The sequence below is a fragment of the Netta rufina genome, assembly GCF_964035555.1.
Source record: "Netta rufina genome assembly, chromosome: 1".
Lineage (NCBI taxonomy): Eukaryota > Metazoa > Chordata > Aves > Anseriformes > Anatidae > Netta > Netta rufina.
This window is the reverse complement of record NC_140123.1, coordinates 2,464,707-2,485,083: the sequence shown is the minus strand read 5'-3', so window position 1 is coordinate 2,485,083 and position 20,377 is coordinate 2,464,707. Positions and strand designations below refer to the sequence as shown.

Below are 20,377 nucleotides of genomic sequence, written 5' to 3'. Positions count from 1 at the left end.
ATTTGGTTGCCATTTGCAAAGTGACAAGTTTGTTACGTGACATCTTCCTGGAAGAGTGCAGGAGGGATAAACTAATTGTATTCCTTTCCTGAAGAGCAAGGGTGACCTGTTCCGGATGCTTAGAAAGTAAATGGCCAAATCACCTCACAGAGGTACAAAGAAACCTATATTTAAGTGGAAATAAGCAACTGCTGACACATGAACCTTGGCTCTCCCAGCCAAAAAGAGCTTGAAGCCTTTAAGTGGACAACTACAGGCTGACAACCACACTTCAGATGCAGAAATCAATTACAGGTTCGACCAACCACCACAAGAAAGTCCAAGCAGGAGGCTCAAGAGTTACAGATTCTTACAACAGCACCTTCAAAAAGCAAGGTTCTACTCCTGGAAATAAAATGTGGAAGCAACAAAAGTCACTTGCAAAGCTCCAAGCATTGGTAGTATCAAAAAAAAGCATAAAAATATATTTTTAATAACATCTCTCCATAACAAGGAGCTATAGGCTGGGATGGAAAAAAAAAATTAGAGAAAAATAGAATCTAACACTCAGTTATCAAAAGCAGCACAGATGACTGGATGCTTCTTGTCACTGGCTGACAATGCTATTTTTGTCAGTCTTCGATAGTAGCAAGTGCTGGTGTATGCTCTGTAAAATATCTGGTACACACAGAGCAGAATGCTCTCTCCCACACAAAGCTACTCCTGCTCCAAAAGCTTTTGCTTTTCTGCACACTTGGAAGCTCCAAAGTTCCTTAAACTCCAATTTTTGGCTGGGGGAAAGGAGGGCAACAAAAATAGGTTTATTTAAGAAGCTCTACCAGAGCTGCCGCCTGTTTTGCTTCCTTCCCTACCTACCCTGTAAGATTTTATGAGGCTCAGGAAGCTAAAGAGCTCTTTTCCACCATTAGTGTAGATGAAGCAAATCATGGCAGCAGGTTATCAAGACATGAAAAGGACAGAAAATTAGCAGCATAAGAATTCCACCTGGTAAAAGAGTTGGCAAGAAGCCCGGTTTACCTTTGTATATCTTGGTGTTATCACACAGGTGAAGAGTGAAGTACGTATCCAGGAGGCGATAGCCATTCTTATTGATAATGTTGCGTGCTGCAATATTCCTAAGATGACGAAGTCGGCGCTAAAAAGGAGGAAAAAAGAAATTTCTTGGTGTGAGATCACATTATTTACTTTTTTTTTTTTTTAATTATTTTAACGATTTCCAAAGCATTGTTGTCACAAAAACACCAGACGCTCCACTTTTTCACTTTTTTTTTTTTTTTTGGCAAAAAGCTAGTGTGAATATTAAGCATTCAGCAAAGCCACAATAAACTGTCTGGGCGAGCAACAACAATCCCCCATGAGCTCAGATTAAGCAATGCTGATACACAAAACAAGCTATTCTTCATGTCCTGTACGTAACTTTTACTCAACACATACAACTCATCTCAACTATTAATTATTTCCCATCCATATGCGACACCAGTAGCACTGAACGGCAGCAATATCACCCAGGCGTTCTGCACATTAGGAGTGCTTTTTAATTATTTCCAACACAAACTAGCAGATAAATCTCTAACATAATCCACCACCAAGTCCAGAACCACATGAACAAAGCTTCCTGAAGTCACAGCAATCCCAGAAACTGCTACAGCATCCTTAAATAAAAAACAAAGCACACAGAGATCCTTACCAAGTTATCGTTCGTTTTAACTACTTGAAGCAATTCTGTAGGGCAGTCTAGTATTTCTGAAATTATTGCTTAGGTCTGCTTCTTGTTTAAACTTTGAATACCTGTGCGTGCATAGCACAGACCCTCAGCAAGCTGCCACTTTGGATGCACGAAGCTCTCCCCAAACCCTCCAGCATGGTACTGCAAAACCCTGCTCCCAAACAACCTCTCAGCCTACAAGCCTCACAAACCACCTACAAGCCTCAAACAACTGGTTTAATACATCCTTTTACCCCATGCTTCCTTTCACAGCATGCTGCTTTCTCCCCAAAAACAGTGTTAGGCTGCCCGTCTGGATCCACCTTCAGAGAAACCCTCCTGCATCTGCCAGAAGAGAACTTGAAACGCTCGCAAAACCAAGAGGCAGCAACTTGTCTGCCTGCAGTTTGTCCTGGGTTTTTAACAAGGGCTGAAAGGCCAGCATCAGGTTTGGAAGGAGGACTCTCACATCTCTATTCACATGACAGACCCACAGCCACTGGTGAATAAGCTCCAGCCTTGTTTCTGGAGTCTATTTATGACTTAAGACTGTAAAAACAGAACCTGAGAAAGGATGCCAAGAAACGTCACAGCACCACTGCTTACTAGTATATGCATGTGATATAAAATTTAAAGAATAGTAATCTTGTAAGCAGCTTAATTGCAAGGCTACACTTTTTTTTTTTTTGTTAGAAATTGGTATCAAGAATGTCAGCTGGAAGAATAAGGTTCACTTAAAAAATATATGGACCTTTGTACATTATTTCAGATCTCAAAGCTGTGCAGTTCTCCTGCCCACTTCCCAAGAGCAACTCTGTTACCAAAACACCCAAAGAGGGCAACTTTCTCTGAGTCCTTTTACGATTGCAAGCTCATTGTGTGACTGGTTCAAGCAGTGCATTACAATGAAATAACCCTCAAGTGAAGTCAAACGAGTTCCTCCTCCTTTATTATATAGAATGAGGTTTCAAAAAGCTCTCAAGCATCATAACCTCCACTTGCGTCTTGAAGACATCAGCCAAGTTGTTATCTCCGTGCTGTGCGACTTCCCAGTTGCACCTCCCAGTTGCCCACGACATCACTGATGCCACATCGCATTATTCAGATTCCCTCGGAGCTCTGCAGAGGCAGCTCTCAGAGCTAATTAACCTCCCCTGACCGAAGATAATTAGCTTTAGCCAGGAGACCATCAGCTACAGAGGCAAATCCAAGAGACGAGTCAAACCGGCGCTAAAATCCTTCGCAGCCTTGCAGCTGTCCTGTGACAGTGACCTTTATTTCCGAGGTGTTTTCGAGTCTCTGCTAAGTTTTACCTCCTATCTGTCTCGTAATTTTCATTACGAGAAACAGCTTCAGCTACAGGTGAGGCTACAGCCTGGGGCTTTCAGAAGCCAAGGGAAAAGCAGCTCACAGCCAGGCACTGTGAAGTGCAGAAGCCAGTTTTTATAAAGAAGCGACCCATTACGCTTCACCCTGAATACAACAGGTGCAAATAATTCTCTTATTTTCAGGTGAAGCAGGAAAAAGTAGTCATTTCTCATTAGAGATACGTTTTAGCTCATTGTTCTGGTTATAAAAGTGCCAAAAAATCTCCGTCTCAAGAAGGGATCGCTTGCAGATGAGATGTTCTGCAACCATTCCAAAAGAGCCCTTCCAAAAAGCCCAATTTAAAATCAAAACACCAGCGCTAAAGAAAATATATATAAAAAAAGGCTTTGGCAACCTCCTGAGTCACAGAACTTGGAAGAGGCCAGCTGTGCTCACAAGCTGATTGCTCAGGATTTGCTTTCTTAAAATAAGATAAGCAAAATATGCAGATAAGGACAGATAATTCTCACCACGGGCTCCTCAAACAGCTCGCAGTCTATCAGCAACGCAACGCCGAAGATCTCAGCCACCACGCTAGGCATCTTAATAAGATCTCTCGTTGTAAAAATATTATTTTTCACCAGAGCCCTGATTTAGCTAAGCTCTGACAGGCAGAAGTGACAGCATTAGAAAGGAAATTTAACTTCTCCTGCAGCTCTGGATTTGGCACGCGCAGCCCCGGTGACGGCGAGTCTGGATCGCTGCTTGGTGCGGTGCTGGAGCAGGAGCAGGTCGAGCAGCTGACGTTAGGGTTTGTGACATGCGAGTTCGTTTGATTGCCACGGTTGTCCTCGGCCATTGCACTTCACAAGAAAGTTAACGAAGCAGGGAAATTGCACGGTAGGCCTTATTATCATTTGATTTAACTGCTAGCCTGAGTTGTAATTGAGTAGAAGCAGCTGCTACGTAGTGTTTCTACAGTCACAGAGAGACAGAAAGGTTTGGGTTGGAAGGGACCCTAAAGCCCACCTAATTCCACCCCCTGCCATGGTCAGGGCCCCCTGCCCCCAGCCTGGCCTTGGGCACTGCCAGGGCTGGGGCACCCCCAGCTCCTCTGGGCAGCCTGGGCCAGGCCCTCAGCGCCCTCAGAGGGCAGAATTTCTTCCCAATTTCTTCCCAAAGCCTCCCCCCTGCCAGGCTCCAGCCGCTGCCCCTCGTCCTGGCCCCCCAGCCCTGACCAAGAGTCCCTCCCCAGCTTTCCTGCCCCCGGGGCCTTCTCTTCCCCAGGCCCACCACTCCCAGCTCTCCCAGCCCCTGAGCATCATGTCATCAGCTCGGTGCCATCAGCAAACCCGCTGAGCGTGCACTCAATCCCACTGTCCACAAAGCTGTTAAACAGCTCCAGTCCCAATACCAACCCCTGAGGAGCACCACTCACCACCAGTCTCCAGTTTCTTTAACCTACATGAAAGAAATTAGTTCTGGAGCTGCTACAAAGCGGGACTTTCCATGCACAGTGATGACCAGATCCTCTCAGAAGTCAGGGGTCTCTTTTTATTTAAGGAAAGCACTCTGTTTTCATCGTTCTGAAGAACTATTATCAGCTGGTTAATGTATCTGCTGTTCCTATTCAATGACCTTCCGGGAATCCTTCCAGATTTACCGCAGGCCATAAACAAGTCAGGCCACTGCAGAATAAAGCATTTTGACCAACATCCTCGTTAATGCTCTGCTTTTTCACCAGATGATCCCACAGCTCTTCGGCCTACCAAGTCTTCTGAGCTTTCAAGGCCTGAAAACACCCAGTCCCTTCACATTTCGCTTCCCTCCACACACAGATACCACGACCTGGAAGTACCTAAAATACCACCACGAAGATCCAGCTGTTTGCCCCCCGTCCCTCAGTGTTTTCTTGTGGGTTCGTGCTGTTTCGTGGTGAGGGTCAGAGAATGCAGCCAAGGTAAAACGAGCAAAAAGAGCTAGTTTTAAACTCGAGCAGGTTCCTCCAATCCAGCTCACCACAGATGCACCCACCACAAAAGCAGTGAACAGCAGGAGGAGAGGAAGGATAAAATATTTTTTCTTTAATTCAGCAGCTTAAACTGATCCAGACATCACGCTCTGCTTCCCTTTGGGCTTGAGGAGCTGGAACGATAAAGCTAATTCAACAAAAACACAAGTGAATATGGCTAACAATCCCTTACCATGAACAACATCCCTGCAGAAATGGGGGAGAGGGCAGCAAAGAAGAGGGACAGAGTCAAAAAACAGAGGAGCCGTGTGCTGCTGTCGCCTGAACTCAGCTGCTCAGGGAGCCACAAGGAGCAGGGACTACCTATAAGCACCTCAAGCATTCCTGGCATTTCCTCATTATTTGCTCAAGGTCACACAATGGGCAGCAAAACCAGGAACGTAGAGTTCTGACTCCTGCCCCGTCTGCATCACTTTGTTATTCTCTCACAAGAATCCGGTGACCCCAGAAGCAAACAGAGCTCTGTGCAGGCTGGAGGAGAACGCAGACAGTTTGCTGTCTCTGCTGCTGATCTATTTCAACACCAGCTCCGGCTCCAGCCACGAACTGGGAAGCTCAGATGATAAATTTGGGCAACATTCAGCCCATTCTTCCTGCCATGGAGCCTGTTTTATTAGCCCTGGGATGAGCTGCTGGGAAAAGGAAGAGGCTTTGCTGGTTTTTATCCCTCACCTCTCTCCTACTGCCCTCTCTCACATCCACTCTTTCAACAAACCTGCTCAGGAGTTCTTGCTCTTCGCAGACACGTTAGCACTCCTCCAGATGTTACAGGGATGTCAGCATCCTGCCTGCATCCACGCTCCTGAGCGGGATTCACAAGTTGTTGGGATAATCTAACTGTTCAGGGACCCAGTAAACGTGAACACATCTTCCTGAAGGAAGTTTAAATTTGGCCAGGAAGAATTTTTCCAAACCAGCTATGGGCTTATAAAAAACCATCATCCTCACAGCCCCTCCACTTTGATGCTATCAAATAATTCCCAGTGACACCCCACATAACCCGTATCATGGGCAAGGCATCTTACAAGCTCAATTTTGCCTAATTCAAGAAAGGACCAGCAGATGGGGGAGGACAGGGAGGGCACAACCTTGTCTTTCCATACAGTGTAAACACCGGGGTGAAACCAGCGTGACAAGGCTGGAAGCCATCCCGAACAAGCAAAGCCTAAACTTACAGAAATGACTTCAGGAGCACGGCGTTGCCAAAAGCAACTCAGCCCTGGGGGTTCTCCCAGCGGCCTGCTTACCTGAAAAGCGATCCATTTTTCTCCAAAAGTTGTATTATAAAAGGTTTTCAACAGGGGCTACAGCTTCAGCACCAATTCTGCTTATTTAGCCACGAACAGGGTGCCCTACCTGTAAGAATTTTTAACACCAAGATGCTGTCTCTGCCTTCAGACACTCTCTCCAGTTTTCAGCCTGTTGCCTTTCTTTAAAAGAAATATTCCGTGAATTCTTTCCAGGCCAGGATCAAGCCTGACCTCTGCACAAGCTGCCACACATTCCCCGTTTCCCCCAGCTTCCTTAAGATTTTCCCAGCTCGCATGCTTGATGACCCGCAGTGACTCTGGAAGAATTTAAGCAAAATCCTTCCAGCTATTTTAGCATGAAAGCAGGGTGCAAAGATTAGCTCGGAACAGAAACGTCACTGCAGCAAATCTCATTATTTCAAACTCGACAGAACCAAGCTTTTCAGATCAGCTGTGTGGGGCTGAACACTTGCATGGCTCTCAGTCATTTTTTTTCATTTCCTTTAAAGCATAAAAGCTTGAGTTCTAACAAGTTTATCAAAATAACAAGCTGTATTTAGCCAACATGGGCATTATTTGTCATCACAGCACCTTGATATCACAACATGCTGATTCCCCGGATTTTCACCATCTACCTGCTTTCCCTTACCTGCACCAGTGTGAATAGTGAGCAGCAGCCATGTGACCTGAGTACTCAGCAGTCAAAAGGTAGACACGAATTCATACAGCATTCGATTTTAGATGCATTTTCAGCCTGCCTTAAATTTTCAGACCTCCCAAAAGGGCTGGCCTAGCTTGCTGCAGTAGGCAAAGCCTTCAAGAGCAAAGCTTTTCAGCTGCATGGCTACTTGAAACCCCTGCTTGTAGTACTCAAGGAATGACAAGAAAATGCTGTCCTCTGATTTACACGCTTGCTGGGAAGATCTACGCAGAGGTTTTGCAACTTCACTTTCCACAGTTCATCTTTTGACAGCTCTGAGTCAAGAGAATCAAACAGGACTTCGGGCCTATTTCAGGAGCAAAGCAGAAGCGTTTGCTACTCAGTTCTGTAGGCCAAACCATAAGAAATTTGGGGAATTCTGTTTTAACATCTTTTCAGCACACACTTGGAGGCAGCGAGGCCCTCACACAACCACCACTAGGTCAAGAACCATCAATAGGTCAGCAAGCCATTTGCTGATCTCCCTATAATTGCATGCCCTTCATATCTCAGTCTCCTCGTGACAAATGATGGGATCCAGCAGCAGTTCAGGAGCTTCTTTGCCTTTTTAAATAATTAAACTTCCTTCTGACAACTGCCTTTTATACCTGTATGAGTAACACCTGAGGCCCACACCAGTTCATAGACACTGCAGGACTGTAGCTGCATTTTTCCTGTGAAAATAAAACATGCATAAAGACAACTCTTCTCTCACGTCCTTGGAGATGTGATGGAAGGAACGAGACACGCTGGCTCTGTGCAGTGCTATTTACCTCAACTAAATGAGCACAAGACTACTTTCATCATGGCCTCAACATTTGCACAGATGTTTAATTCTGGATTGTAGTTTACAGTTCCTTAAATGAAAGTGCTTCCTTTTTTTTTTTTTTTTTATTTAAACCACTTGCAAGCATCTGAAAGACTTTTGAGGGGTCTGAAACCTCTGAAGCTCTCGTTTGAGCACGCTGAGACTCGCTGAAGGTTTCCACTCATCCATTTCTGCAACAGCTCCTCCTGTCCCTGCACTGCGAAGCTCAGCACGAGCGGTCAGCACGTTAAAAGATGCTGTCCAAATGACAGAGTCTTCCCCTTCTGGTTCAGGGAGAAGGAGGAATAAGGAAAGGCTCCGTATTTGACACGGCATATGTAGACACAGATGGAGAAAAATTGTTCTTGGAAAGCAAAGGAGCCCTTCACAATCTCAACACAACATGGCAGTCTGTGGCACAACCTCTAATACGCCTCTGATGCCAACTAAAGCAGCAACAGCAGTATCAGAAAACTATTAGATAATTGCAGAATGGTTATATATTGCTTTTAAAAGGAACTAAGCCCTCTGGTCTTTCCTCACCTCAACCCTTCTCCTGAGCAAGGCCACAAAGACTTTTCCTCATTAAGTAACTGACTTTACCCTGGGGAGCACCTCAGAAACCAAGCTGTACCTCAGAGCGATGGGGTGTGCAGCCAGCGACCATACAGCAGCAAGAAACTTCCTTTTTGTACACTATTATCTCACACCAAAAATCCACATCACTTTCCTAGAGTTAGAACCAAGGAGACAACCAAGAAGAGGATGGAAATGCAGTGCAGGCTCCCTGTTCACTCTTTTCACTGGTCCCCTCCATCTTCATCCTTCTTCCCACATCCCAAATCGATCTGTGCTCATCGCTGCAGGAAGAGGCTGAAAGAGCCTCTTATTTAAAAGGTGAGGTAGGGACAGGGCCAGAAGGCACAGCTGTTCAGTCTCAGGATACAACCAGGATGGTTTGGTGTGATAAAAACACAGTTTACTTCAATTTAACGTTAGCAGGAAGGATTCAATACCAAAATCCTAAGGCCACGCAGGGGCTTAGGCAAATCAAGCTCTGTCTCTGTATTATTTCAACAGCTGTGTTTGGTTATGGTCACCACAACAGCAACAGCCCAAGCGAGCTGGCAAACAACCCAACTCCAAAGAGCAAGAACTCCTGGTGTGCACGAAAATATTGCTCTGAGGCTGAGAAAATCCTACAGGCACCGACCCCACTGGCCAGACAAAGCCCCTCTTGCTGGCTGCTTATTTAAGGTACAAATAACAAGGGATTGCACACATAAAATACTCTCATCTTAAACAAACACCTTTAAGAAGCAGCTAAAAAGACAGCTGCTCCTTACTGGAGTTTGCCTAAATAAATATTTACTCTCTCGCAAGAGGAGAGGCCAAACCCAGAACTGCTTCTTTGATGCAAGAAGGAACCCCTACCATGGGGTAGGAGAGAGAAGAGGTACAAGCCTCACCCCACAAACAGCTCTGTGACAGTTTGGAGAAATCTCAAGCCTTTAACCTCACCTCAGGCAGCTCAGCATTCGCCCACGGGAGTTGTGAGAACGAGCCAGGTATTCCAGAGGAGAACATGATGCTCAGAAGCATGACCCAAAAAAATTACACACGGCCTGATGGAGCCGAGCATCAACAAAACCAAAGCAAAGGCCCTTCTGACCCTAAAGGACCTCCTAATTTTAGGCATGCAACATGTTACACAAGGAACAGCACGTGCTGATTAATAATAACCTGAAGCTTATTAATGTTTATGATCTTAGAGGATGACAAACCGAGGGCAGAGCAGTAAGCCTCTCTTTATAAATACGGAATGAGTCTTTATCAATTATGGAAATCTTTCCTTCACCCAGTTAAGAATATTTTCTGATGCCCCCCCCCCCCCCCCCCTCTGTATTTCCTAAATAAAGCATCAAATCTGATTTACTACAGCTGACGGAGCAGTCTCCTACAGATCATATTTAGAAATCAGCCTACAAAACACACTTACACTCCTAAGTGTGGGGGGGGAAAAGTACATTATACAAAGCAATAATCTAGCCCCAGATTAACAGGCAGACCTAAACCAGATTAGTTGCAATTTTAGGGCTACAGTTCCAGTTTCACAGCAGCTACTTCCCCCTAACTGGCATCTGTCTCTGTGAAGTGCCAGACCTCGATGCAGCTGGAGAAAGCAGTGTATGTGATCACCAGGTCAACACTCCCACGTTGGTGTTTTACTGGAGGGTTTCTTCCCTCCCCGCTCCGTGTTTGTAGACCGTGTGTGTCAGAGAGAAGTGAAAGCAGCATTCAAATGCACCACTTTCCATCTGCCTTTCAAATTTCCCCCAGCACACTTCGTAGGAAAGAGGAAGTCAAATATTTAAGAGTCAGATTTGTTTTCTTATTACTCACTGGAGTATGTAACAATAGCAACAGAAAGCTGCCTCCAGAAGAGATGCTTTTTGCAGACTGTTTTCGCTGCAGAACTGGTACGTGTGCGGCCACAAGCCCAAGGAGCAGGTTTCTTCACTTCTCCCACATGCAACGCCTCGCAAACTCAGCTGCCAACACCTTCAATCACCCGTCTATGCCACAGTGCCCACGTTATTTATGAGCTGCGTGCATCTTTAAAGCAAGGAATTTGGAAATTTTCAGCTCGTTCTAATTCACCTCATGTTGCTTTACCTCAACTCGCTTTGATGGCATCAAATATCAAAAGCATGTGCGTACCTGAGGTATTTAATTACCCTGGATCGTCGCTTCCAACTGCTAAAAATAAGCTGGGATTTACTACCAAAATCAGAAATACTTTCAGACAAGAAGTGATTTTGTTCCTGGAAAGTTCTTTCCACCTCTTGCTTTGCAGTTCACTTCACTTGTGACTTCCATTCCTTTGTATCCTGGCTTCACACAGCGCGGTAACACGTTTCTGAGGTAAGTATCTCAAGCTCATCCAACTACTAGAAACACCAAAAGCTCCACGACTCCTCGATGTTCAGCATACATTATTTAAATAAATGTAGCTCAATGGGAAGTTTCTTGTACAGCTACTTACTTCTTTACAGTAAGAACCACAGAATAAGAATATAAACCCAAAAAAATCCCTTCATGGTCTTCGAGTTCAATCCCTTTCCATCACAGGCAAGTTATGGAAGGGAAATCTTACAATGTGGTTTCACACTCAAAGATTTCTGGGGGACTTCCTACCCCTAGGTGTTTGCTTCAGAGCCTTGTTTGGCTGGCTGAAGTCCTTCAATTCCTCAGTCTGGTTTTCATCTTCAGTAGTCAAAACAAGGGACTTCTCCCTGCCAAGAATGTTTAGGACAGGGAAAACCAAATGCTTGAGCAATACTGGGATAAGAGAAAATACATCCTGGCCTCACGATGGTTTTACCCAACTACTGGAAATACCAACGTGCCTTCCACGAAACCAGCCCACATCTAGCCTGACAAGTCCTTATCAGCACCGGGTGTAAACAGAGGTGATGGAGAGCAAGGAAGCTTCATGTGGCTCAACGTGGAACCCGTCCAGTGACTGAAGGCTACAGAATGGCCCTGTGAAGTTTCACTGAACATTTGCTCTGCCTGAACTTTGGGGCTGAAAACTCTCTGCTGCTCCACTCCACAGAAGCTTTCATCACCGGACAGCAGATGGCTACAAGCTGAAAGACACAGAAGATGCTGTGTTACCCAGATTTTGGCCTGATAACGTTCGTGGCTACGCACAGTGACACAGCTCACCCCTTCCCTTCTTACCACCACATCCACATTCACAGCTCCCCCAAACGCACCCTCCTGAGCAACACATTCAAAGCCTTTAAGTCACTCGCCTTTGAAACCCACCTAGGAGTTAATAAGCACAACAGGGCACACAAACACAATTTTCCAGCACTGAGTTGGAATTAAAACCTCTGAAAGAAGAAAATTAACTGAGTACAGCTCCTAGTAACTGTAACAGCTGGCTTTTTTTTTCCCCCTGTCCATTACCCAGAGAGCAGAATTCTTTTCAACATCAAGTTATCAATAGTAGGGGCCCAAGAGCTGAACAACTTCCTGGGAAAACACGGGTCTTGCTACTAGAGATGGAAGTGCTACTTGGTCCCCTCACAGGCACAAAACACCACGTGTAGTTTTCTCCAATAACTTGGAAGTAATTCACAGGTGATCTCCAGAAGAAAGCCTCCTGCAGCTGCTCAGTCAGACCTGTGAACATCACAACAGGAACAGCCCCAACATTTTACCTCCTAGCTGGCTGATAGTCAAGCAGCTGATGAGCTTTTTTTTTCCTTCCTTGTGGCTGGTGTAGAGTGAAACTGTTCAGGGATGAGCTGTGAAGCATCACTTCAGAAGTGCCATTTCATGTCCCATGCAAAGAGGCACATCTGAATGTGCACCCGCCTGTTACACTGAAATCCACGCTGGGTTTTGTTTGCCTCCCCCCATCGTAATCCACCCTTTTCACAAGAAAGGAGTAAAGCTGGAATCAACAGCAAAAGTTTCTCAATTTGAGCACGAAGGAGAAGTTTAAGTGCTGGAAGCTCTGGTGCTGAAGTCCAAGCAGGCTGCTCAAGCAAGCTCCTGCCCCTAGCCAACCACAAACGATATCTTTTTTGGTCAGTAATTAACACAGTAACATCCAGCAGATCATCTGACTGCAGCGTGACTGCCCACTCTACGTTAAAGACTGCATTTTTTGGCCAAATTCTTCCAACTCGATTGTAAGCTTGAAAGGTCTGAGTCCCCCCATTCCTTTGAACTGCTTATAAAGACAGGACTGAAAAGTTTCTTCTAAGCTTTTACAAACCAGTAAGAAGTTATCATGACGCTCCTGGCTTTCTTGCACCAAGCAGCTGGGAAGAGATAATGCTGAAGAATTTCTGCTTTCAACTGCAGTTGTTTCAAGACACTTCAGGAGGAGAAAGAAAAGGGACATTGTGGAACAACTAAGGACACAAAATGGATTGAAGGCTAACCAGATGCATTTTTCTTTACAGCTCCACCATCTATTTCTCCCATTTAAAAGGGAGAAAAAAGCAAAATACAGTGTTAGGCCAGGTCATCCTAGGTGTAATCGCATTAAGGTATGGGTAATATCAAGTCTAAACTGAGATCTACATCTACAGGTCATATTAAATCTAAACTGAAGTCACACCTTCGGCCACTGAAAGCACTCACCTGAAGCTCACAAGTTTAAGAATTTACTCTTTAGAGATTCATAACCATGACTTCAAGCACCTCACGTTCATCCTTATACTCCAAAAAGGCAGCACCAGGTGTTCTGCCAAGAACTGCCTAGTGAAACAAATCACTGGGTCACATTCTGTGCTAGCAGGTAGCAAACATTACCTCGTGTTACACAGCACCCGCTCGGATCAGACACGTTTCTTGCATTATTCAGGTGGAGCACTGAACTGCAATGACTTTTCCATTCGATTTCTCATTTCTGCAGTAAAACACCCTCGGGGAGGCAGCCCCTCGAAGGCATTTTGCAGTTCAGTAAGAGACTTCGAAGCTCAGATAACAAATCCTCCTCTTTCCCTGTATTATCTGCATATGAGACTTTATTTTCAGAGCTTTTCAATCCGATGGCAAGCACTGGCACAAAACACAGACACACAGGCCGTGGATTTGCAGAGCACACGACAAAACAACGCTTCAGACTGTTGCAGGCTGCTGCTTGCTACAATTCACATTTCTGCAGCATCTCCACCAGCATCCTACAGAACTCAAACTAAATATTTACTTGGCTGGAGCAGTCTCTAATTGACTGTTCAGTTTCTGTTCCTACGAACTCCTACAAAAGTTTCTACTCCCAGAGGAAAAACAGGAAAAAAAAATTGTTTTGGTCTCACTTTCACAAATGAATTCCAGTGACTAATACTAAGGCTTCTCCCTGCAGCGCGCACTCGGTTCTTGCACAAGCCTGGGAAAGAATAAAACCAGGAATTTAGCAGGCAGAAGGCGGTACTTGATCCCCTGAACGACGCTCAGCACCCTGCAAAGTTCACCCAAAAGAGAGACCCTCAATTCAGGGTCAGTACCGGCGCTGCTCCCGCAGCCAAGAGCCACCTCTATCTTTCCTCTGAGGGCCTGGTAAGTCGCTCCCACCCCAGGAGAGGTTGTGGCAGCTGGAAATGAGGTGATCTATTGATTTTTTCCTCCAGGAATGCTTCGTTTTCACACCTGGAAGGACCCAACTGAAGCAGCTCAGGCCACGTGCCTCGATCATAACACCACCAGTGCCCCAAAACTTCCAGGACTTCCCTAGCACTGAATTTCTGCAGAAAAGCAAAAACGTGCTCGGTCACTACCCCCCCTCCAGCACCGCTGGAGCCACAGGAGGGGAAAGGGCACAGGCCAAAGGATTGCTAAACCCTCGAGCGGAGCCCAGGCTGCCTCGCTTCACCTTGCTCCCAATGCTGCCCGAAATGAAAGCGCCGGGCTCCGTGGGACGGCTGCCCAGTAACCCAAAAGCCAAGCATCAGCAAACAGGAAAAACGGAGCTCGGCGAAGGAAGGATGTGCCGGGGAGGGGAGTTTTCACTCCTTTCCAGAATACGCCCCGCAGTCAGCCCTCCTTTCTCCTCAAGGCACCCCAAGGATCCCGTCCTTTCACCTCAAGGGGTCCTCGTACCCCAGAGAGTCCCCCCATCACCCCAAGACACCCCCACACCTAAGGTAAAGCTTCCTTCACACCCCAAGACACCCCCACAACTCAGGGGAGCCCCCCTTCACCTCAGGACCCCCTTGTTCACCTCAGAGGAGCCCCCAAACCCAAGGGACTCCCTCCTTTCACTTCAGGGAGCTCCCCCTTCACCTCAACACACCCCCAAACCCCAAGGATCCCCTCATTTCACCTCAAAACACCCTCACACCTCCAGGGAGTCCCTCTTCACCTCAGCAGACCCCCCTTTAAACTCAGGGTCCCCCTCCTTGACCTCAGAGCTCCCACACACCCCACGGAGCCCCCTCTTCACCTCAACACACCCCCAAATCCCAGGATCCCCCCCATTTCACCTCAGAGTAACCCAAACCTCAGGGAACACCCCTTTCACCTCAGGGTCACCCCTCTTCATCTAAACACACCCCCAAATGCCAAAAGACCCCCCCCATTCCACCTCAAAACACCCTCACACCTCAGGGGAGCCCCCCTTCACCTCAAGAATCCCCCTTTTCACCTCACAGAGCCCCCCCTTTCTCCTCAGGGAACCCCCCTTTCACCTCAACACACCCATAAGCCCCAGGAACCCGCCATTTCACCTCAAAACACCTTCACACCTCAGGATCCCCCCTCTTTCACGTCAGGGTCCCCCTCCTTCACCTCAGAGCTCCCCCATACCCCACAGAGCCCCCCCTTCACCTCAACACACCCCCAAACCCCAGGGATCCCCCCCATTTCACCTCAAAACACCCTCACACCTCAGCACTCCCCCCCTTCACCTCAAGAACCCCCTTTTCACCTCAATAAACCCCTTATTCACCTCATAGACCCCCCCTTTCACCTCACGGATCCCCCCTTTCCACCTCAGAGCACTCCCACCCCTCACAACCCCCCCTCCCCCCTCCCCTTTTCGCGCCTTACCTGCTGCGAGGGCAGCTCCACATGCAAGGCCCGGCTGCCGGAGCCCGGGGGCAAGGCGGCGGGGCCGGCGGCCGAGCTCATCATCATCCTTGGGGCGGCGGGGCAGCAGCAGCGGCGGCCGACCGGCGGCTGCTTCTGCTGAGCATGGACCCGGCGGGGCCCCCCCTCGCCGCTGCTGCCGCCGCCGCCGGGCACGAAGGGGTTAATGGCGGCGGCACCAGCGACCCGCGCCGCTCGCTACGGAGCCATATTACCGCAGTGCCGGGGGGGCGGGGCGAGGGGCGGGGCTAAGCGAGCAGCGCGCCCGCTCATTGGTCAAAACCCCCCGGAGGCGGGAAGGGCGGGTGGGTTGCGGAGGTTTCCATAGGCTGTCGGGCGCGTCAATCCGCGCCGCGCTCCGGCCGCCTCTGTCAAACGGTTGGGAAAGGGGGGAGCGAGGAGGTGATTGGCTCGCTGGCTTCCGGAAGGCGGGACGGCGCCCGCAGGAGAGGCTGGGGATTGGTGGAGGCGCGGGTTTGATTGACGCCCGCGTCACGTGGTGGTGGAGGGGGGGAGCTGTTTATATCACGTGGGGGGGACGAAAATATTTTGCTCGGGGGGCGGGGGCGGAGGAGGGAGGGGGGAGGTGTCGCCATGGCAACGGGGAGCGGCCTAGGCCCTGCTGAGGGGCGGCCGGGCCTAGGGTCCCTTATGGGGTGGGTGCTGAGTCCTAAAGGGCACGGTCCCTTGGTTCCACTAGTAATCCACCTCATATCCCACCATTTCACCCAGTATTCCAGCAAAAAGCGCCATATCCCACCGTTCTGCCCCATATATGCACCAACCATGTTTTGCCAACGTGCCCCACACGATGCTCGCCCACCCCAAGCTGTCCCACGTCACGCCAACAATTCGCCATCCCACCCCACGTCATATCTACCTCCCCTTCATCTCGCTAGCCTGACCCACGTCAACCTGCCCAGCCCAACAGCTGGCTGATCCACCCCACAGGACGCCAACCCGCTGCTGGTCATTCCAGTGCTCACACCAGTGTGCCCCATATGCACACCAGCCCACCCCATGTCGTGCCAAGCTGTCCCACATGACACCAGCTCACTCCTTATGTACTCCAAACGTCACACCGAGATGCCCCACAACACACCAACCTGCCCTACAACACATTAGCCAACCGAACTGTTGGCCAACCCACCCCACATCATGCCAACTCATCCCATAACATGTCACCCCACATCACATCAACCCACCCCACACCATGCCAACCCACCCCGCATCACATCAACCCACCCCATACCATGCCAAAACACCCCACATCACATTGACCCAACCCACAACACACTGACCCACCCCCCATTGACCCACCCCACATTGCGCCAACCCACCCCACATCAGGTCAACATTGACACCAACACAATAAATCCTGACACAGCCCTCTCCATGCTGTCCATCTCCATCCCACCCCACCCCATCCCATCCCACCCCATCCCATCCCATCCCATCCCATCCCATCCCATCCCATCCCACCCCACCCCATCCCATCCTACCCCATCCCATCCCATCCCATCCCACTTGGGCAACCTCCATCCCCGACAGTAGGACCATCCCCACCACCCCCATACCACGTCCACCTACCGCGCAGCACTGGGAGCGCCAGTCCTGTCCCCACGTCCCACTGGTACCACCGGTCCCCACGGCACCCTGCAGAGCCGGGAACGCCTTCCCAGTGTAGGCAGCCACGCTGGAAATGCTCGTCCCCATCACTGCAGGGACAGGACCCCAGTGTGGCTGCAGCAAAGCAGCCGTCACCGCAGCGCTCCACCAGGAATGCCTGTCCTGCTGCCCCAGCAGCAGCACTGGGAATGCCTGTCCCCAGTGCGCTGCGGCACTGGAAATGCCTGTTCCCACCAGACCGGGAGGCTTTGGAAGGGCTGAGCACAGCGTGCAGTGCTGGAAACTCCTGTCCTCTCCTCCACGTGGCCCCGTTCGGCCTCCAGCCACGGTTGTTGGTGCAGATGTCCTCACCAGGAAGACCTCCGGTGGAAGACCATCACGTCTTCATGCACCTCCACCGTTCATGGTCATGCAATATTCATGCTGAGTTGATGTAGTTGTACCAATATTCTCTATAGCATGCATTTCAGTCATGGATAGCTTATGGAGAATGCATTAATAACAATTTTAAAGAGGAAAAATTGAGTGGGAAGTCAAGTTTTCTGGAGCTTGATGGCCATCCTTGCAGAAGCCATGCTCTTTCATTCCTCCTGTGTGCTCTGCCTTTCCCCAAAATACCTCTCAGGAGTGAAAATTAAAGCTGACAGACTGTCCCTTGATTAGTGTAGGTGGTTTCACCACACAGTGACATGTGAGTGGGGACTTTCTTCAAAACTTTAACTGAATCGCGTGATTCTGCGTGGGGGTGCCCAACAAATTTGATACCTCGAGCTTAAGTTTCAGACACCGTGAGCCTGGAGTTGTGTTTGAATTCTGGATGCTGCCATTTCTATTTAGAAGAACTATTTCCAAATAGTGATGTATTTTTGGAAAATCTTCTGGGAACTGGTGAAATCTCATTTTTTATTCTTGTGAAAAAAAAAAATAATTTGCTGTTTCAGTATTTTCTACAGTAAAGTGCATTACTTTCAAGCATTCAAACTCCTGAGCCATGTTCTCAAGCGCAAGGTTTAAACATAGTAATTTTGGACCTGTTGTATCAGTTTTATTCACCTCCTGGTTCCTGGTTCATTACAATGCACGTGCTCCTTGCTTTTGAACTCTATCTTTATGCTGGAAGATTGAAACCTGCTTTCTAGAATGAAATTTTGTTTTGTTTTGTTTTGCTTTTCAGTCCAGAGGTGTGAAAAACATTTGGAATAAAATTGTTCATAAAATCAAGAGACTTAGTAATGCTTTATGACTTAGAAATTCTTCAGATATGCTTCCTCCAGCAAAACTAACCCAGCTCAGAATTACATATAATATCAGAGAAAATCACAGTTGTAGGAATAGAGCTATTTCCTAGATAAATCACTAAAATGGTTTGTGGAAACAGCATGAACATGCTGCTGCTTGTTTGCCCACAGCATCAGAGGATTTAAAAAAATCATTGAATCCTGAGATGATGGGTGTCATAAGCTGGAGTTGTTCTGGGTTTGGTTAATACAGACGCGAACAATTGGACTCGCAGCAGAAATTCAATGCCTCGCTGCACAAACCCAGCTGCTGTGACACCCCTGCAGGTTCCAGAGAAACACTAAACAATGAAACACCACCACCGCACAAAAAAAATTAATCGTGTGGTAGGATATAAGCAACTTCAAGTGCTTTCTGTCCTCGGTAAACTAATAAACTGTGACCAATTTATGCTGATTTAATGAATTCAAAGTCCACGCTACACGACAGTAGGCATTACCTGCAGAAAGACTCCCATGCTGTGGAGAGCAATAGCAGGGCTTTCCTATTGTTATTCAGTTTAATGAATTTCTCATTGAAAATTCTCTGAATTCTCTTCCTTTGAAATACAGGTTTTGTTTAGCAAAGTAATATGACTTACTTCAACATAGCATCTCTCGTGCCCTGTATATGGAGGTTGCACTTAATTTGCTGCTTAACATACACTAAGAGATCTAACCCTTAATTCAGGTACTAAAGAGCAAAATTTCAGAGGAAAAGTCAGACATAAGCCCAAATCAGCAAAGCCCATGTTCATTTCATAGCAGTGGAATTGATATAACTCCAAAAAAAAAAAAAAAAAAAGTCCTTGCAGATTTCCAGGTCATGTTAGTTGAGGTTTTGGCCTCATATTTCACACTTTTTATTTATTTATTTATTTATTATTATTTTCCTGCCCTTTATTTATTATTATCCTGCCCTAAATTTATATTTATTTATTTATTATTATTATCCTGCCCTATTGTGACAAGGACCTGTTCACACAAGGACATTACAGAATGGCCCTTATACACGATACCATACCCACAGCAGTAGTGAGGTCTTTTTGGGGAATACCAGGGCTAAGGTTTTCATTTTACATTTGATTTCCATCAGCTTTGACAGGTTAAGTCCAGCCCTTGCCTAGTTCACGTCACCATTCAACATGATAAAGAACCTAATCAGGAAATCTGGAGACACTTAATAACCTGGATAAGGTCCGAGTGCAAACAAAATAATCATCCCTTTTGGGCTTAAAATAATTGGTTTGCTAATTAATAAGGCTTGGTGGATTATTTTAACCAGAGTATTCGCAAGCTGCACCTGGGGAGGGCCATGGCTTCTTTTATCCTTGGTGCATCAGCAGTCCTACAGGAGAGGTCACATTGGAAGAGTCCTGCAAATCTCAGCTGCACACCCGGTATTACGTAGGACCCTGTGTAATTTAGTGACGCCCTACGAACTTGTCATTTGAATTTCTAACCACATGAAAAGGCCAGTGTTATCTGTCCGCATAGTTTGGAAGATGACAGCACCACCTTTATTACGTCCCAGTGGATGTTCTTGGGTTTGTTTAGCAAAACAGATTAAATTCCTGCGGCTGCAGCAAAATGCACCGATGCATGCAGCAGCCCGCTCCCATTACCTGCCCAGCTGCTGCTTTGTTGAAGTGAATCCATCAAGCTAACAGGGAAAGAAGGCATTTTCAGAAATATCACTTCATTTCTCAGAAAAGAGTGTAAATGCTAACTTGCACACGAGGTCTTCACACATGGTCTGAACTTGCACCAGCAGCCACTCACTTCATTAGAAAGTTAGAAATGGTTTCCTCTGAGCATTTGTTTGGAAAGCAAGGCCAGAAAACACTTGAAATTATTGTGGAGAGAATTTTAAGATGTATTTTTAACCAAGTAAGGTAAACTGCCTTGCAGAATAAAGCAAATTTTTAAAAATCTCTGTGGAAAGCTAGATGAAAGGCCACTCAGAAAGATGTAAGTGTTGCCAGAAGTGCTATTTGCAACTTTTTGTGTTGTATTTTTTCACACTTCTGTCTCAGTACTGCTCTTGCTTGGTGGCA

At 47.2% G+C, this 20,377-nt stretch overlaps 1 protein-coding gene across 1 annotated transcript in view; it reads right to left on the bottom strand.

Annotated features, from left to right (window-relative positions):
- The window catches only part of UVRAG (UV radiation resistance associated), a 92,022-nt gene extending 76,403 nt beyond the window's left edge, over positions 1 to 15,619 (bottom strand). Inside the window, exons 1-2 of the mRNA XM_084289116.1 lie at positions 15,376 to 15,619; positions 1,018 to 1,135 (exon numbers count right to left, since the gene is read on the bottom strand). Of these exons, the coding sequence (XP_084145242.1) occupies positions 1,018 to 1,135; positions 15,376 to 15,462 (205 nt within the window). The 5' untranslated portion in view covers positions 15,463 to 15,619. The remainder of the gene's footprint in view (positions 1 to 1,017; positions 1,136 to 15,375) is intronic.
- Between the last annotated feature and the right edge of the window lie 4,758 nt (positions 15,620 to 20,377).